Here is a 14,523-nt window from a genome sequence, read left to right as displayed (position 1 = left end):
GTAAAACGCGTCGAGCGTGGCTCGCTCGTTCACTCGTCGCCTCTCTTCCTTTTATCCTGAACGAGAGTCGCGGCCAATGCGCCGCGCCGCGAATTATTCTTCCCGAGGAACTCGCTAAAGCCCCCGTCGTGCTCCGTGTTTTTGGTTATCCGGCGAAACGAGGAGGTTGACACGCGCTCAAGCAACACAGAGGAGAAACGATCTGTCGATCGATCGCGTCGATTTGTTATTGTGTAGTTCGTGGATTTGCGGCGCATTACAGTCGTCGACTCGTTCCAGAGAATCCTGGATCCTTCACAGCGGAATAGTAGCAGATTTAGTTCGCTGTTGTTTGCATGGTTATTTTAAGTTGCCAGGATCAATGGGTTCGATTACGTTCCGTGTGTTCTCGAATAATTTTAGAATGGATTAACCAAGTCTCGCGCGCGGAGCTTTCATCCAGAATTCTTGAACACCTTATATAACTGTTGCGCAACGGGCTACGTATATTACGCAGAATCACCAGGAAGTATTAAGCTCCGTCGATCGCGCGGCGACAAAAGACGAGATATTTAAATCTCCGGCCGAAGGAATTTCCAGAAGACGAATCGTTTGGTCGCGGAACGATCAAGAACGAGAACGAAATGAGGGAAAACAGGGGAGGGGGAACTATAAATTTATTTCGCCCAGTTTTCAACGGGCCCGAGCACGTGGCGCGATCGAGATCCAAGAATACGTGTCGGCTAGCGATGGGACCAGGTTTCTCGCTCGCGAATATCGATCAAAGTGATCTATCCAGTTTTCATAAACATAGAAAGGAAGTAATACACTGAAATTAATGTCTCTTTTAGAAAGATCGTTCTCGGCGAATTAATTAATATATCTACTCGAAGATATCATTCTTGTCTGATCAAAAAATCATGTCTGTTGCGTCAATCAATGAGTCGCGACTGCAAGTAAACATTAACTGTTTTGCTTTAGAAATAATAGCTCGAGTCAACTTTCTAACAGCGCGGCAACGAATCGATTAGATGCGTGAGAGATTAGATTGATCAAGAACCGGCCGGACCGATTTATCACCTGAAACTAGCCTAAAAAATTTTTTCCTTCTACGTTCAACGCGATTGCTTCCGTCGCTCGTTTCGCAACAGCTTTTATAGTTATATATTCTCGAACCCGAACTCTTTAAGAACCGCTGAGGAGGGTTGATAAACAAATATCAAATATTATGGGAAGACTAGTCTTTCTAATATCTCAAGGGAAAATCCTAGATCGGTCCAATTTGAAGGAAGTTATTGCTGTTTAAAGGGTGGCCACATAATTTAAAAAGAAAAAGGGGAGAGTATTCGCGTTCGGTCCCATCGCTAGAGCGCGATGGCTATCGCGTTGGATCCGATTTTGATAACTCGCGGCAAGGTGAACGCACTGAGTTGTGACGTGGATGGAACGCGGAACCGGGCAGGCGTTGCAGGAGACAAATGACCGTCTGCGGGGCCGCGAAACCGCCATTCGGCCCGTGGCGTAGCTTCGCGAGCCGCGTAATTTCGCGAGCGATCCGCAAGGGGCTCTGCCGTGGCCCGGCCCGTCCCGATGCAAATGCTAATTCCCGATTACCGTTTTTCCCTCGTGCCAAATCATGATTCACTCGAATTATAAATCATCCGCGGCGGATTATACCGCCGGTAATGTATATCCTGCGACGTGATACTCTCTCTTTCTCTCTCTCTCTCTCTCTCCCTCCGACTTTGAATCATTGCTCGCGTGATTTCACCCTTTTGACCAGCGCGCGCGAGCCGACAGAGTCGAAAAGACTATTCGCTAAGACGCCTACCTACCCAGTCGTAATGCCACGATACGATGCGGTGTGTTCGGTTGAAATGAACTTCCTCGAGAGCTGTTTCAATTAACAGAGCCAGGCAATTTCGTTTTCGGAAAAAATCGGCGCGATCTGCGATAGCCGCGACGGGTAAAGGGAGATAGAGGTGCTCGGTTGGAACGAAAGTTGATGAAGCTTCATTTTCCTCATCCAACGCAACAATCTCGAAAGAATTCGGCGACACTTGTATACAAATTATATGGACTTCGACAACTTTTTACTACGCGATTTATTACAAAATTGGTCGAGCCCATGCAATTCCGTTCGAGAAAAATCACTGGACAGAAATAACATCGCGAGTGTAGCATCAACGATTCACTTCATCCACTTTCATTTCGCCGATTACCAACCGATCGGAGCATCGAAATCACTCCGCGGCGAGAAAAACTTTTACATAACAGATCGCCAACTTCTCATTTTCGAACCGAGCGCTGCCCGGTTCACGTAACAATGCCGAAGTGACGCAAAATCTAAATCGAGCAGAAAGTAGCAGTGCGACATGGAACTATGAATAAAAACCAGAAAGAGAAAAACGAAGGGAAGTTTCCAAGAAAAAGAGTCTGCATGGTCCAGTATCGAAGAAAGTCGTTTTTCGCGATTAAAAATGACGAATATTTTGGTTACCGGTCGCGCAAAAATTTGCTGGCGCCGTGGACCTTGGGAAGTTCGATTTCGGCGTGGAAAAACGAGTTTCCAGGCCGCCGTGCGTGCGTCGTCGCGGACCTTGATGTCACTGCTTCGCCGGCAGCCCTGAAATGTTTAATGAATTCAACGGCCGGTCGCGTCAGTGGCTACTCATTCGGAATTCAAAGCGTGGTTCCGCGGCGATTGTGTCAGACTTCGCGTCGGGCACAATGTATTTCGTAATAACGTCTCCGTCGGTGCTTACGCTCGGCATTTATGAAAATCGTCGATCGGATTCGCACGCGCGCCCGCCGCGCAAAATATTTTAGACTTACGAGTCGCCGCGTAACGAACCTCCGGGAAAGAGAGAGGGAAACGAAAAAAATACATCTCGCGAGAGAAAGAGAGAGAGAGAGAAGAAGGAGGTGAGGGGCTGGGAAAGAGAGTAGGAACAGAGAAAGACAGGTAGAGAATCTCGCGAAAGAGAACGCACAGGTGAGAAGGAGAGGTTGTAGAATGGTGGGGGACGGAGAGGGGTAGGCTTGTTGGAGGGGGTTCGCGACCAAGAGGAAGGAGGGACGAGCCAGGAGGAAGTCAACGTCCGAAGATTACGGCAATGACATTCGCTTTTTCTCACTCTCCTCCTCGTGTTCCTCTCGGGGGCTCGTTGTCCTCTTCCTTTCGCGATCTTTTCCTCTCTTTCGATGCTCGCCAGGCTCGTTCCCGTTTCTCTCGGAACGCGGAAAACGCAACAGATACCGAGACTTCTTCTCCTCGATATTCGGCGATCGCTGTTCGCCAGCGATGGGAACACGCGATCCTCTTTTGCGATATCAGTGATTTTTCCCTAGAATATATCTCGATCTGATTCGATCGCCTCGTTTCGCTTGTCGTTGAGCAGTGGCACGACTCGCAACAAAGACGGCGCGGCTGTAAATCACAGTGGACCAGTTCGCAATAGCTTGCCACTAGCACCGTCTACCGCCATTTTTCACCAAATGCATCAATGACAGAGTTTACACCGAAATATCCACTGTTCCGTATATTCAAATATAAAATTCAGGTGGCGACAAGCAATATAATCATGTTATTGGATAAATCCACGAATGAACATCTCGATTTTGTCTTTGAATTTGCATTTAAAAATACGAACTTCCGCTCTAACCCCACAGCATTTAACGCGAACCGCACGGAGCAAAAATGTGACCGGTCGTTTCGTAGAAATGACAAGAAATTTATTTAATAATTTCCAATGGAAGAAACCGGTCGTGGTACGGTTAGTGTTAAGGGCCGACGCTTTCCAGGACACTAACGACTGCCATTAACGCCAGGTTCACGGAGCACTGACAACGATAAATGTTTTCCATTCGATTCATTTAATCGAATTCGTAGCCATTACAATCTTAATAACAATAGTGTAAACCTAGTGTTAACAAGGCGTTGATAGATAATTTCCCTGACTGTCGCTTTTAATCTTTCAAAGCCAAAACTAACTGTGGGAATCGAGTAAAACGTAAAACCATTAACAAAATCAACACTGCGTTCTCTTACAATAATCACGAACAGAGATTGGTTGAACAGATCAAACAGAGGTGTCTCTCTGCATGCTCTTTTCTATTTTTCTTTCCGTACGGTCGCGTGCGGTACCGCGGATTATACCCCGTTTTGTTTCTGATTTTCCTTTCGTTTTGATTTGTCTTTCAGCGATGGGTAGCGCGATAAGCGAGGGGACCGCAGATCCACTGAAAATTGCCGGGAAATGTCGCGCTTGCGTTGCACGAAAAAAGTGTCTCCCGTAAGAGCGTGCCCTTGCGCCGTGGATAGGAGAAAGAGGTAAAACGCGAGTGCGACGCGTCACCAGGAGAGCAAGGGAAACGGAGAGAAACGGAGAGGGAGAGAGCGGAGAAAACCTGACGTGAAACGTAGAAATACGGGAACCGAACGAAAGAAAGAAAGAAAGAAAGAGGCGTGGAAAAGCGGAGTGCGCGGCGACCGATCTCCAGCAAAAAACAAAATAATGGGTTGAACCCTCTCGCCGGTCGTTTTTATTTTCGAAGCGGAAACCCGGAGAAGGAGAACGAAGAAAAAGACGAGGGAAGATAACGAGACGCCGATGAGAACATGCCCGCGCGGCAAGACGACGAGATCGTCTCGAACAATGCTGAACCTCTTTCGAAGATCGCGATCCCACGGATTTTCGCAGCCCGCGGCGAACACGGAGCTAACGAGACGGGTATCCTTCGGCACGAGGTTGTGACACGGTGTCAGTGAAGTGTGAATTTTTATTTTGTCCCTTTTTTTTCGCTTGTCAGAGCCCCACCCCGCCAGTACGTTCGTCCCGGTCGACGCGGAAGGATCGATCGATTGCTCTTCGATCGTCATCCCTAACGATTCACCTCGAGCCAATACACAAAAGAAAAGATTCCGGGCGGCATCGTTGCTCGCGACAGTACACAACGAACTCGATCGGAACTTGATCGGCATCGAACGAGATAGAGAAATCGTATCAACAGCGAGCGACACGCGCGCCCAAGGTCACCGAAAACCGTTGCCCCCGGTCCCCGTGTCTGGGAACAACGAGGACCGCATGAATCGGAGCAATACGTCGCCGCCGGACGTGTCCCGAAGACAGCTCAGACTACCTGACGCGGAACAACAGGCTGGTCCAGCGAGACGTGCCGAAATCATCTGGCCGCGCGGACTATTTCATTGAGAATCCAGCGAGGAACAAACGGTCAGCGACCTTGGGGCGAACCAGCTTGTTCCTTCGTTCGAGAGAAATGCTTCTTGTTTATCCACCTTGAAGAAAATCGTCTTAACCAGGACCGATGAGAACGGTCTTAAGAAGAGAAGTCCATCGCGAGCGAGTCCGACTGTCTTTGTTAGCTCAGTGCACGAGCCAGTGGTATGAAAAGGTAACGAAGTCGAAGGTGGATGTGCATCGCTTCGTGGACTGCATGTATCACCGGTCGTAAATAAGTGAGTACCGGAGGTGACACGCGATTCGTGGATAGCTACCAAGGGGTCTCGAGGAAACGCTTTTGAAGACTGTCGCGCGACCCTGCGGATCTAATGGATAACGGATCCTCTATCCTCTATCGAGCAAAGACGACTCGAGGATAGCGCTAGAAGGATTGCTCGAGAGTTCGTGGTGGGTTCGCAGTGATTTCCTTCGGGGTACGTTGCTCGAAAGGACTTGCCGAGTCATCAGTCCCATTTTTTCAGTATCGTCGGAGAAGTTACTCGTCGCCGTCGTCGTTCTCGTCGTCGTCGGTCGAACACCAATCAGTTATGAGTAACCGAGCTGGCGAAGATTGAAATCGGTTCCAGTTAGTGCGGCGTGTACGCGAATGGTGACCGCAGTTGGTAACGAGGTGCACCATCGCCGGCATCATTTTCTTTCCGTACAATGGACGTTTTCAAAATCGACCAGTCGCTGAGCGCGGGTTTGGGTAGCGCCCCGGCGCCAGATACCCTTACGCCGGAAGTGTCGTTCGACGCCGGTAGTGAGTTCAATCTGAGCTTCTTCGACGGACCGGAAGAAAACAGCACACAGGGGTTCAGCGATCCCGGGTCCGTTGGTAGTGCCAGCGCATCCCCGCCACCAGGAACACCCGGCACCATCCCCGTTAATCCCCCGAACGCTGCCCTACCGATAGTCCAAGTGCCCTCTGGCATCGTCATTAAGCAAGGTTTGTTTCATTTTTATTTCATTTCTTTTCATTTCTTTCACCGTTCTCGCTCCTTCGCCGTCGTCTCCCGCTCTCGAGACGTTACACCTTTTGTAAAAGAACAACGTTTTCTAAATTGGAAGGATTGTTCGACTAGTTTACCAGCTAATGTGTAAACAATTTTTAGAAACATTGTTACTGGTCGCAATTTTTGAATTTTTTATCTGTGCCTGCAGTGAAAATGTGAAACATGTATTTCGTAAATCTAACAAGGGAAGGACCCCAAGTGTCCGACTTCGATTTTGATAATATTTTGCGAGACAGTGGTATATGGATCCCTAATGATGTCTGCAAAATAGTACGAGTAGTTACTCAATAGTTTTAAAGATATAAACAATTGAACTTTCACGCAACCTGCTTACACGGCTAATGGAACTTGGAATACTTGAAAGTTTAATGGTTATATCTCTAAAACTAATGAGTAACTACACCTAATATTTTGCAGACATCATTGGGGATTCATATGTCATCGTCTCACAAAAAATTATCAAACTCGGAGTCGGACACTTGGGGTCCTTCCCTTGTAAGTAAGTTATACAGTGACTCCCACTAATATTCGGACACTCTTAAAAACACCATAACTTTTTTAATATGGGAATATACGACCTGAAATTTTTGGAGGAGTTAGAACAATTAGTTTGCTACACAACGTGACAAAATTGTTTTAAGAAAACTGCAAGTTGTCGGAATTGCAGAGAAAATACTAAAAGTTGTATTTTTCAACTTCGTTATGTGAGCTTATATGGAAAATTTACAAAAAAGTTATGGTGTTTTTAAGTGTGTCCGAATATTAGTGGGAGTCACTGTATCTATTGACTGAAAATTTTTAACGCGCAACACATGTTTTAAATATGCATCACAGGCGCAGATGAAAAGTGGTAAAATCGTGTCTGTTTCCGCGTAATTTTCCGATATTTTCTCAACACGTAGATGACCATTGTGTTCTCTATTTACTTTCGCGTATCGTTTTATCGCGAGGGTTTCGAGCGCGCGCAAGAAATGCAACTTCGAGTGGCGCAACGTTTCCGTGTTATTGTTACGTGTTGGCGAGTTCAGTAACATGCTCGGATTTAAAACGTGAACGGGCTGTTATGAAAGCGGGACCGAGTAAAAAGCGTGGCCGGCATTTCATTACGGAAACCAGGAAAGGTGTAATTGATTGATTTAATTTTCCGGTTGACGGCCACGGGCGCAGAAGCAGTGGAATATTATTCGGTGTTATTGGAAACAGATTTAGATATTATTGTTGGACGTTGGTTGAATGCGTGGGCGCGCGGAGGCACCGATCTCCGGCGTTCTATGGACGTGCGTGGAATACGGGCATCTCGTCGACGGTGTCCACGGGATCCGTTTTGCCTTTGAAAAACTGGTCGAGGTAGAATTCAGTCTGTCAAAGTTGCGAATACTTGCTGCGCGACATATCCTTCTAGCGGACAGTGCTAGAAAGTTGTTTCGAGATCGAGAATTCGTCGCGAGGAAAAGTGTGCGAGAAGAAAAGTCGCTTAAAAAGGTGTTTGCATGCGGGTACCGATCATTGTTAGGCTGCGAGTATGCGCTGTGTCGCCGAATTGAGACTTGTCACGTGACAGCAGCTCGGCCTCCGTGGATATGCATGTGCGAACCCCGCACACAATGTTATAGATTTCCGTGTAGACCATTGATTAATTATGTAGATGGATTTTCTTTGGAAGGGAACCCATGATCTGTTCAACTTTAAAAACTGGGGAGTTTCGAAACTCTCAATTGTCTTAACGATATTGTTTTCCCGCTAGATTCGCGATCGTGTGCCTCGCTGGCTCCGTTCGATCTTCCACTGTTCGCCGAGACGAGCAGCTTTCCGTGGAGGCTGTTCGTAAAAGGTTACGCTACAAATTGGAAAGGTCGTCGAGCGTTTCGCAATATTCGCAATTCGTCTCGGAGACCCGCACAATACTAGCCGCGCCACGGGTCACAATATAAATCTATAGCGCGGCTACCATCGGCCTACCGATTTCTCTTTCAATCGAGTTTTCTTTCCCCGCTAGCCTATTGTCTGCAGGAAATATCGGCTCGAGACCCGGTATCCGCGATCCGAGTCCAGCTTCGTCTCTCCCCTCCCTTTTGCCCCTCCATTCGCAAAAGGGAACGAACCGGCTGACATTTCAACTCGAATCTAGAGTCCGCGAGCGGGAAACGTTTCATCTTCGAAGTATAATGGAGATCCGTTATCGTTTTAGAGAAACCTACTGCTCGAACGCTGATTAACGAAAGGCTAGGAAATTGGGTCGCTGCTTAATGTTAGGTCGGTCGAACCTGTTCACCAGGATTCTATACGTCCAAATATGAGCACTGTTATCGAAGTGGAATTGCTAGTTACTGGAGTTTTAATAGATTTGGGAGTGAGATTAAAGACTCTCAGATGTCTAATATCAAAAAGTACAATATATTGAATAATAGATTTGATGGGATACACTTGTTATTGTCTAGTGCAGGGGTCGGCAAACTTCTCTTGGAAAGGGCCAGAACGTAAAATTTTTAGGTTAGGGGGCCGGGTACCAAGCTCGAAGATATTTACATAGCTAGCTAATTCTACTCATATAGAGCAACGAAAAAAGCCAGGTTCAAAATTTCTCTATTAGGAAGTGATATTTTTACATAATGTTTTTTATTTTACGTAGTTTGATTTATTTTTTCGTGTTCATTAACCTCGCGGGCCGTAGTTTGCCGATCCCTGGTCTAGTGTAAGTATAAGTCGCGGAAGCTATCTCCCGAGCGTTCGGTTTTGACGCACTGAGAAATGCGGGGGTAATTTAGTAGACTTGCTTTTAAGAACCGCGTTTTGAAGCGTCTCACAGAATTTGATTGAAAGGGAATAAAACCCTATCTCACGAGATGCGTGTAGCTCCGTTTTCAGTCTAGCACTAAGCCCGAGATGGACGAGCTCGGGCCCTTTATATAGTAGAAATTGTTTAGAAAAATGGCAGTGGGGGTATAGGAAAATCTGGTTTAGGGGAAAGCTGTTTATTTGGGCTCCGTACGTAAAACACATATGTACTAGAAAGTCAACTTCAATTCTTAAAAATAAAAAGCAAATGTTGGCGAATCGTCTCCGCTCCGCGTTTCGAATTCGAGCAAAATGGCGATGGTCGCCCGGACACAAACAAGCATCAGTTTTCCGTCGCCTAGCGACGAAAATGGTCCTAGCCAGGGTCGCCGTATAAATTATACATTCGTCTAAAAGGTCCGCGACGTCGATCTGATCCGAGTTCCCGAAAATCCAACTTTGAATTTCAATCTGTGATGCGGTCAAGGTCTGGCTCGCTCGAGTCTCTCTCGGTCCAGGACTACACGAAGCGCCTCTTGGGAGGGGGTCCTACGTTGTTAGCACACGGCGAGCCTGATTCCGCTGGCTAGGATCACCGCTCGAGAATCATCGTTCCCCGAAGTTCGCTCGTGTCACGCCTCGTCGATAACTTCTACGTGGCGAAATTTCCTTGGAAGCCGCAGAACGAACTCGCCGGGACTTCGCTGGGGAATTCACGGGCCGCGGCCGCGGGCTGCAGTTCATTTCCGTGGCTCTCCATCCGCGTAATTCGCTCGCCGGATCTCCGAAAAACTTTCGCCAGAACTTCCGCCCCCGGAACAATGAACTTTTCGCTCGTTCCTCAAAATTCGCTTAGATTCGACTTATCGCAGGGAGGTCGAAAATTGTTGCGCGCTTCCTCGAGAATTAATAATTCGATTCAGTTCATCGCAGAATTCGTCTAAAAATGTTACGGTTGAGAATGAATAATTCGTTCGACACATCCAGGTGTCTCCGATTGATTTTCGCGGCGGTTACATAAAAATGGCGACAGAGGCTCGATGATCGTAACAGGAAGCGAAAGGATCGAAAACCCCGGTGCGTAATATGTTACATTGCGAACCGCGCCCGTTCGAGGAACCAGTTCTGATATTTTTACGGCATTACGTAATCCTTTCACCGATACGTTCCGGACAATTCAGTTTGAGCGGCTCGATAGCCGCGCCGGGGTGTTAGAGGAACCGTGGCGACGCGACGCTAGAGCGTCACGTATCCGCGACGATTTGACGAGAAGAGAGGCGTCGCTCGGAACGTGGAACCGACGATGACCGTTTGCAGTCATTGGCGTCCAGCTCGTGTCACGTAAATCGTCTTCCTGGAACGAAGGCCACGAGAAAGTTCGTGCCGCTGGTTCAGTGCCACGGTCACGCTACGTGCGTGGCATCGACACTGACGAAAGTAAACTAAATCCAAAGGATTACGCAACCCCGTTTTAAAAGTCACTTAATACACCTCGCTGACCGCCTTCCATTTCACCGTGTCCCTCGCGCTTCCTGCTTTTGCCACCCCCAGTTCCGTTCGTCCATTATACAGGATGGTCCAGCACATCACTTTAAAGAGTCTCCTTCATTTTGAAGAATGGAAACGTATAGTTTTCTGTGCACAATTCGATGGAAAAGCATCGACCTATGCATGTCGAGAAATGATCTCAGTTCAAGAGATACTTCAGCTGTAATTTCGTTGAATTCCGAGAATGAAAATTCCAGCTGCTCCATTCTCATTACCAACGCAATTAAAATTGCGCTTTAAAATTTGCACATTTGAATAACTCCGGGTCTCGGGGCAATTTGAAATTTCGCCGTGGATGCCCGGACCTCCACAGGGCTGCTAATTTCTTCGCGAATGTTAATCACTTTCGAAGAATAGGAAGCTTTCGCATAAACGCGCGGTTATTTAAGGGAGTCGAGTCTCCTGGTGTGGTCGTACAGTTTGAATAATCGCTGGCCACTTCCGAGAGTAATATAAGTACGCCGTAGCGGTGTGTCGGTGTAACGTGCTTATTAATATTCATGCGGCCGGGTACACGTTTCTTGTCTTCGTATGGTGTTTACCTGTTCGATACGTTTCCGAATTTTTGCCAGGTGTATCGAACCCAGTTCCACCTGGAAAAGTCACTGGGACCATTTTTGTGAAATTTAATTTTTTAGACGGGCTGGTGTCGAGACAAATTCGTTTGTATTGTAGTACAGAGGTTATAAAATGTCAGAAACTGACGGGTGTTCATGGCGGGCTGTCAAACACAATTCGGAGCACCGAATTTTATTTGTTCCCGATTACGGGACGATCACGTCCCGGCTCACGGTTAACTAACGAAATTACGCGGCACCTATAAATTATCCGGGTCCGTTGGTACTTCTGTTTGCGTTCGCGCGATAAACGGCGCCAGAACGATATTTCCGTTTCGCTGTATAATTAGTAGCCCCGGTGTAATTATTCGACTACCGGGTGACCGGAGGGGAGGATCGTCGCCGCGGTACAATTGGGAATCGTATGTATACAAACCCCGTTGATTTGCTGGTCCGCGGTAAACTTTGAATATTATGATTACGGAATATATTCGAATTGGAACAGAAAGTTTGGCGAATGCAAAGGAACGTTTTCCAGTCCGCAAAAGTACATGTACCGTTAGCTGCGATTCTATTCGCGTGTCTGCTCGTGAGGGGCGACCCTACTTGCTGCTAAATAATACAAATATTCCAGCAGAAAAAAGTGTCTCTCGCCTACTTTCGCTAGTAAGCAAACAAGAATTTTCCGGACCCTTTTTCGAACTCGAGGATCACCCTGGTAGGCGCCAGTCACGTAATGACGCCTCGTCCGTGTTGCGCGCGGTTTGGTACGTTACTTTTCCGAAGTTGCGACCCCTCGAAGATTCGAAGGAAAGTTCGAGGGTGCACGAAGTTTCGAAGTCTTCGGATCGTACGAAGTTATAACTTAATCAATCTTCTAGCTGTGATGGCGTATTTTTTTCGAAATGTAGGAGTGTCTGTAACTGTATGCAATATGACTTGTCAGCGAAATTTCGTAGTTCAAAGCTTCTCGAAGCTCCGTTTCTTTTAATCCTCTAATAATTCACTACGGAGGTTCGAATGTCGAAGCATCGAAAATTCGATTCTCATCACCTTCGAAGTTTCTGAAGTCGAAGCTCCGAAATTCGAAGCTTCAAAATCTTCGACCTTCGAAGGAAAGTAGCAGCCCTAGTACGTAGCTGACTTGCGAGTCTGCGTGGTGCTCGGCGAGGAGGAGGCGGCGTGAGGGCAGAGCGCGCGGATATTAACGCGAGGAAATATTCCGTGCACCGGCAAAAAGTGACGCGGTATTCCATTATCCTCGTCGGCACGATGCAAAACCGGTCGAAATGATTGGATTTTTATCTTCCATCTCGCTCGCTACCCGGTTGCCCGGTCTCTGTCGGTCTACCCGTTTCTTTCTCGCTTCCTCGAAGCGGTGAGGATCGGCCCGGCAGTGCAGCTGGGGAAAGGGAGAAACGCCGAGAGAGAGACTCGCGAGAGAGAGAGAAAGAGAAAAAGAGAGACGCGCACACACGGCCGCGAATCGCGCATCGCGCGTGCAGACGCATGTGCGTGAACGAGTGTGAGCGAGTGCGCGAGTGCGCGCTCCGTGTTACCGTGTGACTCATCCAGGTACATTGCACCCGATACGTGTCCGGTACTGGCACGAGAGTCCGAGCGCTCGCCGAGGCAACCGCGTCTAATATTTTCCGATTTTTCATCGCGGCATTGCGGCTTTCCATTCACCGTCGCTCATCCGTCGATCATTGTCCCGCAATCTATGATCCGCCCGCGAATTCACGCCGGGACGCCGCGCTACACCCGGTCTCTCTATGTGTCACCACCCACAATGGGCTAGCCAACTTCCTTGTCGGCATTTCGGAAACTTCGTAGGCCTGTTTACCAACGCTTGGCACACTTCGAACAAACGTAAACACTGCCCTCCAACGCGACCCGAGGTACTTGAAGGACACTCTCTGTTTATGTTTACCCTGTGTCGCGGGTCTTTGTGGCGGGGCTCTTTGGAATTCATTGCGTGCGGCGCGGTCTTTTAAACAACGTTCCAATCATGGTTATTATTATTTTCCTCCCCAATACACACGTGCTGAAGAGGCTAGAGTGGTTCGTGGGGTGCACCTAATTTTGTTGCTCGGGCCAATCCTTTTGTAAGATGTACTAGTCCTTTGCAGTCGAAGCTACTTGAATAATTCCATTGTACATGTTTGTCCAACATATTTAATAATCCAGACAATATTGTGAATAATTGTGAACAATGGTAGTATTATTAAATTCATCTGTATTCTATGAAACAGCTCCACCGTTGTATGAGAAAACAGGTTCAATTTTATGTGCCCAATGGCAAAAAGATTACAGAAAATAAAAATTATCCAGGTTCAACCCTCGTACACTCCTCAAGAATAGTTGCATAAAAGAGACTGGGATAATAATTCACCCATGTGTGCTCTACACGTGAAATCGATCAATCATGTTCCCTAGAAATACATCTCACAACATAGACATAAAGGGAGCAATGATCTTAATGGGTGAATTTTTACACTGAGGATCGTATAAGGGTTAAGAAATATCTTGCTTTCGGAACTAAAATTGCATCGAGTCAAAAAGGTCCGTAACACATCAGCGAGTTGATTATAGAAATGTTCAACAACAAGTGGCACTCGCGGTGGCCGTATATTGATATGTGCACGTGCACAAATTAATATTGTTCGGCTGGATTGTCGTGCTCCGTGTACTAGGGGCGACTTTGGCGCCTGACATAAACAAAGACAAGTTTGTTTCTGTCGCCGGGGTATCGTGGTCAGTATGGATCATTGAAATTACGTCGAAAACAAAAGCGGAGAGTACGAGAGTCCCGGGCTGCGGGCTAGGCTGAAGCCTAGCGTGTTATCGCGGCACGGAATAAAATTTCCTTTTCAATTACGGGCCGCGAAAGCGCTAGCCTTGGCTATTATTACCGCGCGGCCTATCTCGTTAAAATGTACCCGGAAGGTCAATCGTTTCACGACAGGAGATGCATCCGCCGCGTCGCGTCGCGTCGGGTTGCCTAGGGTCGTCGTGTGCACCGCGTGCACGTGCCCGGTTCGCTCGCGTGCACCGATCCCAGGGTGTGCATCCCGTGATTTCATTTTATTCGACGCGTACACGCAGCGAAAAATAAAGGAAGAGAAAAAGGTGCGATGGTACCCGTGGCACACTCGCGTACGCACACGCACGCATCGCTCGCTCGCTAGCGCGCGCGCACGTTGGTAGCATCACTTCACCGATGATATACCCTACCGAAAGTTCATTGCTCTTGAGGTGCAACGGAGAACGAGGAGCATCCGCGTGCACGTTCGAGCGAGAACCGACGAAGACGGAGAGAGAGGACAAGAGAGAAATAGCAAGAGAGAGAGGGAGGAGAACCGGCAACGCGGTGATGTAGAGAGAGAGAGAGAGAGAGAGAGA

General features: G+C 47.7%; 2 protein-coding genes across 5 annotated transcripts in view; both read left to right on the top strand.

Moving 5' to 3' along the window:
- Positions 1–14,523, top strand: part of Eip78c (Ecdysone-induced protein 78C) — a 119,838-nt gene that overhangs the window by 11,051 nt on the left and 94,264 nt on the right. Inside the window, exons 1-2 of one of the 4 annotated variants that reach the window (XM_076432369.1) lie at positions 7–2,974; positions 4,184–6,171. The exons of 2 other annotated variants lie outside the window; for them this stretch is intronic. In XM_076432369.1, the coding sequence (XP_076288484.1) occupies positions 5,889–6,171 (283 nt within the window). In that variant the 5' untranslated portion in view covers positions 7–2,974; positions 4,184–5,888. Of the gene's footprint in view, positions 1–6; positions 2,975–4,183; positions 6,172–14,523 lie in introns of those variants that run through there. One more of the 4 variants, XM_076432368.1, reaches the window with a different exon arrangement.
- Positions 6,178–14,523, top strand: part of LOC143212991 (uncharacterized) — a 41,862-nt gene continuing 33,516 nt past the window's right edge. The window contains exon 1 of the mRNA XM_076432388.1: positions 6,178–14,496. The gene's annotated coding sequence lies outside the window, so the exon portion shown is untranslated. The remainder of the gene's footprint in view (positions 14,497–14,523) is intronic.

The sequence above is a fragment of the Lasioglossum baleicum genome, chromosome 10 (assembly GCF_051020765.1).
Source record: "Lasioglossum baleicum chromosome 10, iyLasBale1, whole genome shotgun sequence".
Taxonomy (NCBI): domain Eukaryota; kingdom Metazoa; phylum Arthropoda; class Insecta; order Hymenoptera; family Halictidae; genus Lasioglossum; species Lasioglossum baleicum.
The sequence above is the reverse complement of the archived record's forward strand: the minus strand, read 5'-3'. Positions and strand labels throughout refer to the sequence as shown.